The sequence below is a fragment of the Mercenaria mercenaria genome, chromosome 17, assembly GCF_021730395.1.
Source record: "Mercenaria mercenaria strain notata chromosome 17, MADL_Memer_1, whole genome shotgun sequence".
NCBI lineage: Eukaryota > Metazoa > Mollusca > Bivalvia > Venerida > Veneridae > Mercenaria > Mercenaria mercenaria.
Window position 1 is genome coordinate 23,153,173 of NC_069377.1, and position 13,708 is coordinate 23,166,880.

The 13,708-nt window shown below is 33.5% G+C and overlaps 1 protein-coding gene across 1 annotated transcript; it reads left to right on the top strand.

Annotated features, from left to right (window-relative positions):
* Positions 1-6,992: 6,992 nt before the first annotated feature.
* Positions 6,993-11,826, top strand: LOC128549919 (oncoprotein-induced transcript 3 protein-like). Its single transcript, XM_053527701.1, has 7 exons — positions 6,993-7,009; positions 7,370-7,395; positions 7,570-7,887; positions 8,710-8,912; positions 9,678-9,813; positions 10,993-11,260; positions 11,493-11,826. The coding sequence occupies exons 1-7, from the start codon at positions 6,993-6,995 to the stop codon at positions 11,668-11,670; spliced, it is 1,146 nt and encodes a 381-aa protein (XP_053383676.1). The 3' UTR covers positions 11,671-11,826.
* The last annotated feature ends 1,882 nt before the right edge of the window (positions 11,827-13,708 follow it).

Genomic DNA, 13,708 nt, shown 5'->3' on the forward strand with positions numbered 1-13,708 from the left:
TCCGTTTTATTAGGATTAAAATCAACTAGCCAAGTTTTTGCCCAATGATGTATTTTACCGAGGTCAGAGTTGAGTTGAGATGCGGCGTCTTTTGTATCGTCAACTACTAGATATAAGCTTGTGTCATCGGCGAATAATCGAATGTTTGATTTAATATCTTTCACAATGTCGTTTAATATATAAATGAGAAAAAGAAGAGGCCCGAGTATGAGCCCTGTGGCACCACGGCCATTACGTTCCTCCATTTTGAATTTGAGTTTTTTAAGACAAGCGTTGTTTTCTGTTTTCTAAATATGATGTAAACCACTGTAAAAGGGAATCCCTTTTTCCAAAAGACGATAATTTATGTATTAATCCACGGTGCCAAACACGGTCAAACGCTTTTGAAATATCGCAGAAAACTACTCGTATCTCCTTGCCATCATCAAGAGCCTTGCAAATATCATTATAGATATAAACTAACTGATTTGTTGTAGAATCTCCACGAATGAATCCGGACTGAAATGGGCTAAGTAGATTTTGATTTATCAAATGATTATAAACATGCTTATGTACACAACGTTCCATTAATTTACCCACACAACTTAATAGAGATATAGGTCGATAATTTCCAGGATTAGAGGGATCTGATTTTTTAAAAATTGGCGTAACATTTGCCTTTTTCCATTCATCTGGGAAGAAAGATTTCGCTAAAAGAATGTTGAAATATTGCGAAAGAGGACTTGAAAGTTCCACGGATGCCTCTTTTAACAGTTTTGGGCTTATCTGGTCAGGGCCAGAAGCTTTGGATGAGTCCATTTGATTAATGGCGTCGATAACATCTTGCCTCGAAATCTGCAAAGTAGATAAAAGAGTGTTTAAGGGTTGTTCAATATTCGGCAAAATTTTATTACTATCATCTATATTTGACTGACTACAGAAATAATTGTTTAAAAAATCCGCCTTTTCTGTATTTGTTGAGGCAGTCAGATCACGGGTTATTAATGTTGGGATAGTATCAGTGTTTTTCTGGTTTTTAGTTATATTTTTTTGCAATTTTAAACCACTCCTTGACAGTTAATGAAATATCATTAATCCAGTTTATAAGATTTAGTTTATAGTCCGCTTTTGCTTTTTTTATTTGTTTCGTTACCTCATTTCTAATTTTTCGAAATTTTGCCCAATAATATTCAGTATTATTTTCTTTCGTTTTATTTGTGAGATCTGTTTCGCTTTCTAATTAGTTTACGGATATTACTCTTAAACCAAGGAACGTCGTTTGGGCGGATAGTTACTTCTTTATTCGGAATTGATTTCTTTGCGGCGTCTATAATGGTTTCGTTTATGCTTAGTGCTATATGTTCCATATTATCATTTGAAAGAATAGAATCCCAGTGAACACTTCCTAAAATAGATCTGTAATTATTGAATGAAATCCCCTTGGTCGTATTTCCAAATATTTCTCTTAAAACTGTCATTTTTCATTTTGATCAGTTTTAAGACTAGAACAACGGGACAATGATATCTGGTAAGGTCAGGAATAAATGGGTCATTTACTAAACTAGCTAGTACGCTGTTGCTATTTTTTACAATAATTAAGTCTATAACAGAGTTCGAATTTTCCGTATAATGGGTAGGTTCTGTAATCAATTGTTCAAAATTATAAGACGCAACTAAATTGTCGATTTTATGTGAATGCGAGCCAGCTACGTTTATATTAAAATCGCCTGCTGTTATTATATTTTCAAGTTTGGTGTTATATGCCCTGTCAAAACTCTCTTCTATGAGTGACCAGTATTCGTTATTGGCATTCGGTGGTCGATAAAAACCGCCTACTAGTAGTTTTTTATCATTTATATTTGTTTTAATCCAGATAGCCTCTAATCCGTTGATCATGAGGTCATTTCGTATATTACCATGTAAGGTATCACGCAAATAGATTGCAACACCACCGCCAATTCTATCAACTCGATCTTTTCTGAACGGGAGACCTAAGTTTGGAATTTTAAGGTCATTACTGTCGATATCTGATGTAAGCCAAGTTTCTGAGAAAATCAATATGTCATAGGATTGGGCTTCGATCTCGAGAAGATCTATTTTCGGACGAAGACTTTGAATGTTCAAATGCATTATACTAAGGCCATCTTTGAGAAGGTTCACAGATGAAGATGAACTAGAGAAAGAATTATCTGGGGTGTTTGGTCCCGGATTTGGATGAACATCTCCTGACAAACGTATTAAAGTAGCAATCCAAATTGCAACCAATGATTGATATAGAATCGATTCTATTTTTATCAAAACCATGTCAAACTGCAGAAAGCTATATATAAACAATTCGATCTGTGAATGTTAATGTAATGTCAAATCGCAAAACGTTGTTTATAAATAAGCCACAGCTATGATACGGTTTAAGATTGATACTATCTTGAGTCGTCGCCTCGATTCGCGCACGAGTTATATTACGAGTAAAAATGTGAAGTTCAAGCTTAGCAAGAATAAATAGAACAAGTGCGCAAATTTAATCCCCCCGCGAGCCCCCACACCGAAGCCAGCGAGGACCAGAGCACAAAACATGACCACATAAGCCGACACAAAAATAGTACAGCAGCATATTCTCAAACAAAAAAATGGAAAGAACAAAAAACATAGCAAAAGGAAAAATATGAAGCATAAAAAGATGAGAGTTTCCTGAGGAAATATTAATTTGTGGGAAGTTATTTAGGATCGTAACAACTTTCGTTATTATGATTATCGTTGTAAACAATGCGAGCTACATGTACATCTTTACTTACAACATGTAATCACTGTCCAAAAAGTGAATATTTTATTAATTTTAATTATGCTATATTGAAGTTAAATGTCGCTTCTTTCAAGTAGAAGGTGCAAACAATATTTATATAGTAATATTTATATTATGAGTATTATAATCATTTCTTAATTATTTTTTTTAACCATAGCAAGTAAAATTGTATCTGGTATACATTACCATAGAATATCACTTCTTTCATACTAAAACTTTGTATCATGGAGTAACTTCGTTTGCTTTTGTCTTTAAAACACATGCATATTTCATACAAATATAATTTTGCATAGATAATTATATACATTTTATGCATGATCCAATCGAACAGTATATCCGTCGATACAAAAATGTCCGATAGTACAGTGACAAGAACGTCTACAATTAAATTTTGTAAATAATACATGCCGTAAAATTACATTAGATATAACTTTACCATACACTTCGTAAGAGACAAAACATAGGCCTACTAGTACAGTATAATAAAATGTGAACAGTAAAACTAATAGAACATTCTATATTATGGATAAGAATAATAGACTTTAATGACACTAACTAAACAGTATGAACATTACAAGCAAACAAGTGTATAGTCTTTAAGGTTTCGATGGAGGCCTTGAGAAACAAAAATCAAACAACACCAAATCATAGAAAGAAAGAGTTGTTTGACATGAAAATTGAACAGCATGTAAAACATGTATATTACTTTACGAAACAAGTGTCAGTATACTGATATAAACATTGAATTCCGGAAAAGGGCTGCCTAAAGGGGCTCCACTTCCGGACAGTTAAACGCCTTTAAAAACTCACCATTTTCAAAGAACAGTTACACATGTTTGTTTTGATGCATTTGCAGTAGCGTGCGAGTGGTGAAATTTCGCATAACAACGTGGAACACAGTTTTCAGCAATTGTTTATCTTTATTTCTTTACAAATGGCATTCATTTACAAAGGGAGGCAACTGTTCCCGATTATTTTAAATACAAATGGCATTCATTTTCAAAGGGAAACAACTTTTTCGGATTATTTTAAGTAATCTTTGAGAAAAAGTTGTCTCCCTTTGAAAATGAATGCCATTTGTAAAGAAAAAATGATAAACAATTGCTGAAAACTATGTTCCACCTTGTTACGTGAAATTTCACCACTCGCACGCTATTGCAAATGCATCAAAACAAACATGTGTAACTGTTCTTTGAAAATGGTGAGTTTCTAAAGGCGTTTAACTGTCCGGAAGTGGAGCCCCTTTTGGCAGCCCTTTTCCGGAATTCAATGTTTATATCAGTATACTGACACTTGTTTCGTAAAGTAATATACATGTTTTACATGCTGTTCAATTTTCATGTCAAACAACTCTTTCTTTCTATGATTTGGTGCTGTTTGATTTTTGTTTCTCAAGGCCTCCATCGAAACCTTAACACATATTCAAGATCACTATAATCTGATATGGGAAAAACCAATAATTCACTCCTTTAAAAATAGCATACTGACCGCTTGTCGGGTATATAAATAACATATAGGTGAAGGTTGGGAGATTTAGAAAGACTGCACGTGGATATCGTGAGAGTAAAGTATATAGTACAGAGAGGAATGCCATTCATTGGCAATTTCGTAGTAATAGTAATAAGTGTTATTCAAGCATGAATTAGAATACGTTAGAGTATTCTCAAAGATGACTATTTGATACAGAGAGTATGCAACTTATAGTGCGTTTTACTTGAGTTCACATGAAAATACCCAAGAAAACGACTTCAATTAAAGATTATAAACTTGACATACCGTAATATTACATTGAATAGGACTTTCGCTGTACATATATATGAACAGAGCAGAGCATAGCGGGTCAAAACACATATTATAGCTAAGAATAGTGTAATACGGTAAAATAGAAAAATAATAGGAACATTCTAGGTTATGGGTACAATGGATTTTTTGTGCCAATGTCTAATCGTTATGAATAATAATAGTAAAAAAAGACAACAACAAACTTATGTTTGCGTTTTGGAGAAAGTGGGTGGTCTTTATCACATATATACATCCTTAAAAAGACTTGAGGTGAAAATACCAATTGAATTCTGAAACTCATTTACGATATTCAATCACAATAATCTGATATAGAGAAAAACGTTTAAAAATAGACTATTAACCACCTGTCTTTTGTATAAATAGCATATACATGTATTTGAACTTGAACTTGAAGGTCGGGAGAGTTGACATGATTGCACGTGAATATCGTGATAGTAAAGTATAGTAAAGACAGGGATGTCATTCAATGGCAGTTTTATAGTAATATCTGTTATTCAAGCACGACGTAAAATAGATACAGGGTGTATACAACATTTTCATTCTGTTTTACCTGAGTTAGTAAGATACACAAAGAATGACTTCAATTATTACAACTTATAAATTTTACAAACCGTAAAATTACATTAGATCGGACTTTCGCTTTACATGTATGAACAGAACAGAGCATACACTTCGTGAGAGTCAAAACAAACATTATATTTTTAGTACGTGAAGTAGAAAAGTTGATAGAAACATTCTATTATGGATCTGAACAATAGACTTTTAATGTCAACGTCTTAATATTTTTAATAAACAAACCAACAAATGTATGTTTCCGTTTTGAAAAAAAGTGAGTAGTCTTCAAAACATAATTATATAAAGTCTTTAAAAAATCTAAAAGTAAAAATACTAAATGAGTTCTGAAGCTTACCTACAATATTCCGTAAAAGTAATCCGGTTTATTAATTCGTATAAGAATAGCCTACTGACCTCTTGTCGTGTGTTGTATAAATAGCATATACATGTACTAGAAAATTGTGAAGGTTGGGAGAGTTAAAATGAATGCACGCGAATATCGTGATAGTAAAGTTTAGTACAGATAGGAATGTCATTCAATGGAAATTTTATAGTAACAAGTATTATTCGAGCATGGAGTGAAAAACACGGTATATACAACTTCTACAGTATGTTTTTACATGATACACAATCTACATGATCTAAATTTAACAGAAGCACGAAATTTTGTGCTAATATTTATGAAGATGTGAATTTTAATTACGTTTAGATATGTTTTACAAACAATGTGAACTTTTATTGTACACGGTGGATATATCAAACAGTGTCAAAAAGGATACTGGAAAAATTAACCGGCGTTAACTGTGGAATTATGTTGATAAAGTAAGTTTATCACTTGTTTATGATACATATAGGCGATGTCAAAATTTAGTACAACGTACTGTATTTTAGTTTATTTGCTGATATTTAGCACAAGCACATTTAGGCGTGTCCTGGGTACGGGCTGGGTTTAGGCAGCCGGCCTTCTCTAACGCACTGGATTGTATCCATGTCTATAATATTTATTTTAATGTCATCTTTTCCGTTGATTTTCATCAGTGCGAACACTTTGCAGCCAGCGACCCAGGTTTTTGTGAGTTTTTTGTCATGCACTAGCTGGCGGGCCTCATATGCTATCTTTTCTCTATGTTTCGTCAAGTTTTCTTGAACGAATATGCCGTTACCAAGAATTTTCCTGTTGGCATATAGACACTGGCGGGCTTTAGAATTGGTGAATTTTACTATCACTCTTCTGTTGTAGCTAACGTCATTCCTGAAACGGCCTTTACGATGGCACTTGTCAATATCTTGACTGGAGATGTTGAGTTTCTGGCCGTTCGGAAGTTTGATTTTGCTGATGTGATCAAGGATCTTTTTTTCAACATTTTCATTCGCATCCCCAGTGTCTCCAGGAACGCCTGAGATGTCTAAGCACATGCGGCGACCGTACTGTTCGAGGTCGTCAAGTTGCAAGAATGCATTTTTTAAGGACCCTCGCAGTGAGGCGTTCTCTTCTTTCAGAGCGTTGATCTGTGATCGCATGATTTCAGTTTCGATCTCTACCATGGCTTTATTTTCGTTTTTTAACTCGACTATTAAGTTCTCTTTAATTTCTTTCACTAAAAACTGACCTAGTTCTTTCAGTTCTTCTCTGGTCAATTTGGCGGCCATATTTAAAGTTTGTTTTTCAGGGTCAAGTTCTGGGTCAAGTTCTGGGTCAAGTTCACCTCTATCACTGAACACACTATAGCCACTGTTTTCACTTATATCAGAATCATTCCCGTCTCTATAAGACTTATGTTTTTTTATCCAGTCCTTTTCAAGGGGTGAAGATTTGTTTCTTTTCCTCCTTCGAGTAGATGGTTTGACCCACGACATGAAGGTGTCGAAAGAGTGGGTGGGATAACGATTCAGATAACGATTCGGCAAAGTCACATTTGAGGGCAGACTTTAGGAATGCTCACATCTAAAGAATATATTGTCTAAGTTTTAATCACATTATACTTCAGCTCACTTCCCTCTTTTGTGGGTGTTCACAGCATTTTTGCGGATTTTTGAAGAGCGCCCAAAATTACCGCCATACCTGTTTACACCGGAAGTCGAATCTCAATTCTATTATGCAATTTGACTGGATGGAAGGACGGACAACACCTTTACAATACATCCCTATTTTCAAATGTTTTTGAGCTAACTTTTCATGACACGTCCATATCAAAATACATATTATGAAAGGAATATATGAATCGTTTTTAGTTTGAAAGATTTTTTGTTTCGTATAGGTAAATAAAGTTATAAAGATTATCTTTAAACCGTTCTTCATCTAAGAATAGCAGTTTAAATATAAAAATAATTGTTTAAATTAGAAATTCAGATATTTAAACAGTAATTTTTACATGCTATAGAATTATATGGCATATAAGAGCTAATTTCCGCCAATTTGTTCTATTTTTAAGATGCTCCAAGGGTATATGCAATTGACGATATTACTGTTGCGGAAGGGCAGCCTATATCTCGTTTATGTAGCGGAGACTCTTACCCATTACCTTTCTACACGTGGCAACTACCAAACGGCTCAAAAATTGCCGGACCGTCCTTGATAATCAGAACTGCAACAATTAAAGATACAGGAACTTACACGTGTATTGTTTACAATACTTATAAAGGTGTCAATCACACTGTACGTGAAACTACATTTATATATGTACTGAGAGCACCTACATCTAGTCCAATGACAAGCATATCTGCAACAACGAATTTAAATGTTCAGACAGGTAGGCATATTTTTGTTTTTATTTACACAATCTTACCAGATATTTATGTTCGAATAATTGTAAATTGCCCATCAGGCATGCGTCTCATCTCATTAGTTATTTATTCCGCTCTACAAAAACAAGCAGTATAAAAATTAAAAACACCAGGGCTGGTATTTATAAAGCTCCTAAGGGAAAATTTTCCCTAAGGGACTAACTAAGGGAAAAGTTCCAAAGCATTTTGTGGACAATCGTCGAGATAGTTGGAATGTCTAACACTATTGTCACATACAATCTGGCTTAGTAATAAAGATTATTAATAAATCCTAAAAGTCTACACTTTTCTTTTGTGCTATGTTGTTTAGGAAATTTTACAAAGTTAAGGATTTTGCTAAGTTTTCTCCTTAGGAGTTTTATGAATACAGGCCCAGAGAACTAACATAATTTTTTTCAAATAAAAACTTCAAACGAAAGAGTGTAAATGTTTGTAGTTTCCTCCATTTTCATTTTTCTCTTCTGCAAATATTCAGATGATATCTGTCCGCTGTACACATGGAAATAAGTCTTATAAAGAAAATGACTTATTATTATTGACCAAACTTGATCCATAAAATCATGAATAGTTTTTCATCATTTTACACAGGAACCTCCAAAACGTAAAACAAAAATACTTCTTCACTTGATTCGTATGAAGAATTTATAATATATAAAGTTGTTTTTCTCATTTTCAGCTTAATGCTAGGATTTTCTTACTGAATGAAGGAATATAGCTGTAATCTATAATCAATGAACTATTTTAGTTTCTATTAAATTCTACTGTCAATATCATCCTAAATCCCATAGACTACAGTCTGAAGGAAGCTGTTGACGTGGCATGCACGGACTATCATTGGTTCATTACGGTTGACATGGACAAAATACGCAACATCTACCCAAAAGCAAAGGCTTCTGATATATACCTAGGAGAGAACAAATGTAGAGGTTTAGAGAAAGGTTATCATCTCATATTTCAACATGGCCTTTTTGAATGCCTAACAAGTGAAATGGTGAGTATACAATGTAGTATGAAATTATGGGGGCAGTGGACAGTAGATTTGAAATTTTCACAGATCTGCGCTGGTATCAGTGCGAAAAATTCATATAAAATTCCATTTTTGAGAAAATCTAGGGAAGTTTGAGCGGATGTATTGCATAGACTTAGCACTTTACTATGTAACATTTTCAGCCTGCCGATTCTGTTGTTTCTATGATAAAAACGAGGAAAACTCCGGTTTCATGACACTAAATTTTGAGGGAAAAATGGAGACAAAAATAATAGTGGGAAGAAAAGTGTCTCATAACCGTTTACTTTTTCCGCAAATTTGAGCTGAATCTTGATGGCTGGATTACCGTTTCCATTTCGCCTGACTTCCGTTACCTCAGGTAAGATTTTAGACCCGGCCGTCTACACGGAGCTAGGAAGATCGATTCAAGCACATATATTTTTTACACAACAATTACTCGTACGCAGGAATCCTCAGTTCTGTAAACATCATAAATAACCAATTGAATGTAAATGCATTTAGAATACATCTATTTATTTCATTTAAAAACCGTACCCGGGCCAAATGCGTAACTAGCCCATACGATAATTACAGGGATTCGAAGTCAGCGTCCTTAAACTCTCGGCCACAAAGGCCTCCAATCTTTTAAATTTAAATACATTAAATTGTATTTTAATGAGTATATAAATGCCTAATTTCGTTTGTTTTTTTTCGACACTATTAATCAATATAGATTATAGTAATCTATTATCTGCTTGCTTTGAACAGCTTGGTGACGGAATGAAAGTGTATAACAACGAATTAATTTATGCGGAACACGATCCTGTATACCTGTTTATAGTGTTTAGCTACAACTGGACAGTCGGAGTTGAATGCGACGTAAGACAGAACGGCACTGCTATAGGTTTAAAGAACTTTACACATTTTCACAGATTATCAGGAAGTTTTTAAAAACATGTTTCTCAATTTGATATCAGCGTGAATTTATGTACAACACACATTATTATGATTCGACATTCTATGTATTTAAAGGTTATAATACACTAAAGGTTTCGTAATATTAGCAGAAAGTGGTGACGTGAAACACACGAACAATTCACAATTTGAAAGGATAACATTATCTATATGATATTCTTAACGAAGTAAGCAATTATTTGACATACACGCGGCCATTCTGCAATTTTTACTTAGTGACCAGTAGTCTATTTTCAATACCGTTGCTCCTTTTGTAAAATTTTGATAATATACCATGCTCATATATATTTTATTAGACTTTCTGGTCCTTTGTAATCATGTAATCCATTCAATAAATGTGTAATAGAGTTCCGCTTGAGCCGGTGCTGGGGGCGCGAGAGGTGTTCCACATTTCATTACCTCTAAATAAAACCAAGTCTGCTATTATTCTGTTGGGATGCATTCTATGCTTCCAAAGGATCTTTCATGGTGCGTTAAGCGTAGAATTTCCTTTCTCATCAGGGTAAGTTAAAGCAGCTACTAGTAAAGTTATTTCTTTGATATAAGCAATACATGTATCTTTTCCCAAATGAAATGAGTCATTTTGAATTGTTGATGTCTTTACCATTAGCCTTTCTTAATTAAATATTCGGCGTTACCATCTGCATATGTCATTTAAGACATAATTGTACAAAGACATTGGGTTGTATTATTGTAACATAAGTCTTTAAAAGTTTAATAACTTAAATTGTTCGTATGTCGTTCGAAGCGGTAACATTTGCTTTTCACTGTTTAGTAGTATAGGAACATGGAAGGAGTAAAGAGTGAGACTTGTTGCTACTACAATACATAAGTTTTTGCCACTGCCTGCTCCAAAGCGGCGACCTGCTATGTTCCTTCTCCCACTATGTTTGTGTCTATTTGTTACTTCTAAGTTATTATTATTGTTGCATTCGTTTGTTTGTTAATGTGTACATGTGGTCAGCCGCTATGTTCATATATTCATTTACACGTACCTTTATTTTTATATAGGGTGATGTATGTACGGCTACGTTCTTTGAATGCTTTTTTTCTCTGTTCATTTCCTTTTGAAATAAAAAAATACATTATAAATTCATTGGTTTTAAAGGTGGATTTCCTACTAGTGTTACCAACTCAACATCTCAGAGCCTCGGTAGCCGTCAATATCCGGTCAGTGTTTCCTTTTACAATGATCAGGACTTCATCAGAGAAATCGGTAAAGGAAACCCTTTGCATGCCAAGATAGGTTCACAAGTCTACGTCAAGGTTTTTACCACAGCCACTGACTGGAACATCAGAATGCGGGTTCACACGTGTTACACAAAACCGACTGAGCATGCGCATGACCACATGAAGTACTTCCTTATAAAGGATGGGTATATACATTGATTCAAATCATATCGTATCTGGATAAAAACAATCATTAAATTGAGAAAGAACATTTATTGGAAATCTTTTAAATAAAAAAGAACATCTTGCCAGAAAACAGTTAAAATATGTGTTAATAGTCAATGTTTAATTTGCTAATGCAATGAAAGAAGCTACAAAGAAACAATTTCAAATTTGTGTTTATTTTCCATATAAATTCAACTATAATTTGTCTTACAGGTGTGAAGTAAACACGAACACGCATATAATTTCTCAATCTACGCATGCGACAAGATTTGTGTTTGAAAGTTTCGAGTACTCAAACAGCCATGAGGGGATATATGTGTTTTGTGATGCTATATTTTGTAACTCCGACCGGTCGGCCCAGTGTCGTCAAACGTGCAATCCAGTACCATAAGTAAATCTTGCAACCTGAAAAAAATATGATTTTATGGTTACTAAAACAGTTCATAATGTAATTGATTCCACAGGTGACAGTAACGTACCTAGGATACATTATGGGTCCATGAGCCATAAACACTTTAAATTTATTACAATTATAATGTTTTTTGGGGAAGAAAATGACAAAAAGCCATTTTGAAAAAAAATTGCATCTGTGACAATGAACCATAAGAAAGGTAATTTAGAACAGTTTGACATGTGCATTGCTTCCAGGTCCGTATTTTTTTCGAAACAATATTTCCTTATCAATGATTGGCCGTCTTTAGGGCAAAAGAATAATCTTTCAGAAAAACCTTACTTCAAAGCCCATTTCCAAACCGTTTACGCATCACGAGCGAGCAACGGCGTACGAAACGGTAGTTTTTCACATGACAAAATGTTCTTAATTACCTTTCTAATGGCTCATTGTCACAGATGCTATTTTGTTTTTCAGAATGGCTTTTTGTCATTTTTATCTCTATAAAACATTAAAATTGTAATAAATTTAAGTGTATATGGCTCATGGACACATACTGTATCCTAGGTATATTACTGCCACCTGTGACTGATTCTAGCTAATTCGCTATATGCGGAATTTGTGTACTTATTTCAATGTACATTGTAATATTTCTTAACATGATATGTAGCAGTTGATTTAAAATAGTTCTTTTAATTTATTTGGAATGCCATTTTTCGTTATAGCTTTACAGCATATTTAGAAAATGAATTCAGGAGAAAAGACATGTGCATGTGTTTGACCGGTTGACATCAAAACAATGTTAATGTTTTTGTTTTCCTTTCCGATAAGGAAGTTGTATAAAGTGTATCATATGTTATCAGTACGTTATAAACTGTTATATAAAGTTATGCGCCGAAACGATTTTCCCCATATACTTATCATATTATATATAATGCTTTTATGCATTTTTTTCGCGATTTCATAAACAGTGCTGCAATTTCTATCTTTCACCAGTATTCAAAAATTAAATTATTAAGGAAGATAACATATCCTTATTTTTAAATTTCAGTTATGATTCATTTATTTAAAAAAAAAAACTTACATTTAAAATACACCCATAAAAATAAATATCATATATGACGTATCATTTGCTACAATCAATAATGAACTATAGTTAGAATTGTTGAAAACGAAACATATATAAAAAAAAGACTTACAACACTTCAATTCAAAGACGCATATGCCTCTTCAGTTGGTGATATTTCGTAGTATTCAGCAGGGAATAACGCTTATTCCAGGAATTAGGTATTAACTGTATATAAATTTTGAGTAATACATGTTACAACGCTATGAGATATGACAGTTATATAAAGGTTGGAAATGCCTGTAAGTCTTTAGGAACACTGGTTTGTGAACATTAATTTGGCAAGCAACTGTATCTTATCTTAATTCTACATATATAATATGATAAAAATCTGAACACAAACCAGGCTTTACTTTGTGCAAATTCCCATGATAATAAGATGGATAATATTACAAAATGCTCGTTTCTTTTAATGCATCAGGTTGGTTACATATTACTTCTTTTGGAAAGCACAGCAGACTAAAGTAATTCTAAAATCGTTCTCAACCAAATTGAACCTTCGATAACCTGGTTTTACATGTAAATTCAAACATAGTTTTCTTTGTACTGGTTAGTAAGCTAATATCCCGTGACGTTTTTTTCAGGGTTGAAAATTGTAAAACTAAAAGTTAAACATAAAATTTTGTGATTTTTTTCTATCAAGTTACGTTATAAATTGACGTCATGTCCCTTCCAAGATGGGAACGTCCGTAAGTAATTCAGTCAAAAAGTATACGTTCTGTCAAATTGTCAAAAAAAACTAGAGTAATCAAATCCGATGTTTTCATGTTTCGCGCATTTTCTTGCAAAACGGGTGCCTAAATTCCATTTTTTTCAATGCTAGAATGCATTCTGCATGGAATTAGATTTAATTTGGTATTTAAGCGTTGTTAAGTTTTTCAGAACGAAAATGCAAATAGATTTGAATATAAT

Bases quoted from the DNA above. Each gene is read 5' to 3' on its own strand.
- LOC128549919 (XM_053527701.1), top strand. The intron at 9,814-10,992 runs GTTTAAAGAACT...TTGGTTTTAAAG, and splicing joins ACAGAACGGCACTGCTATAG to GTGGATTTCCTACTAGTGTT. The intron at 11,261-11,492 runs GTATATACATTG...TTTGTCTTACAG, and splicing joins TACTTCCTTATAAAGGATGG to GTGTGAAGTAAACACGAACA.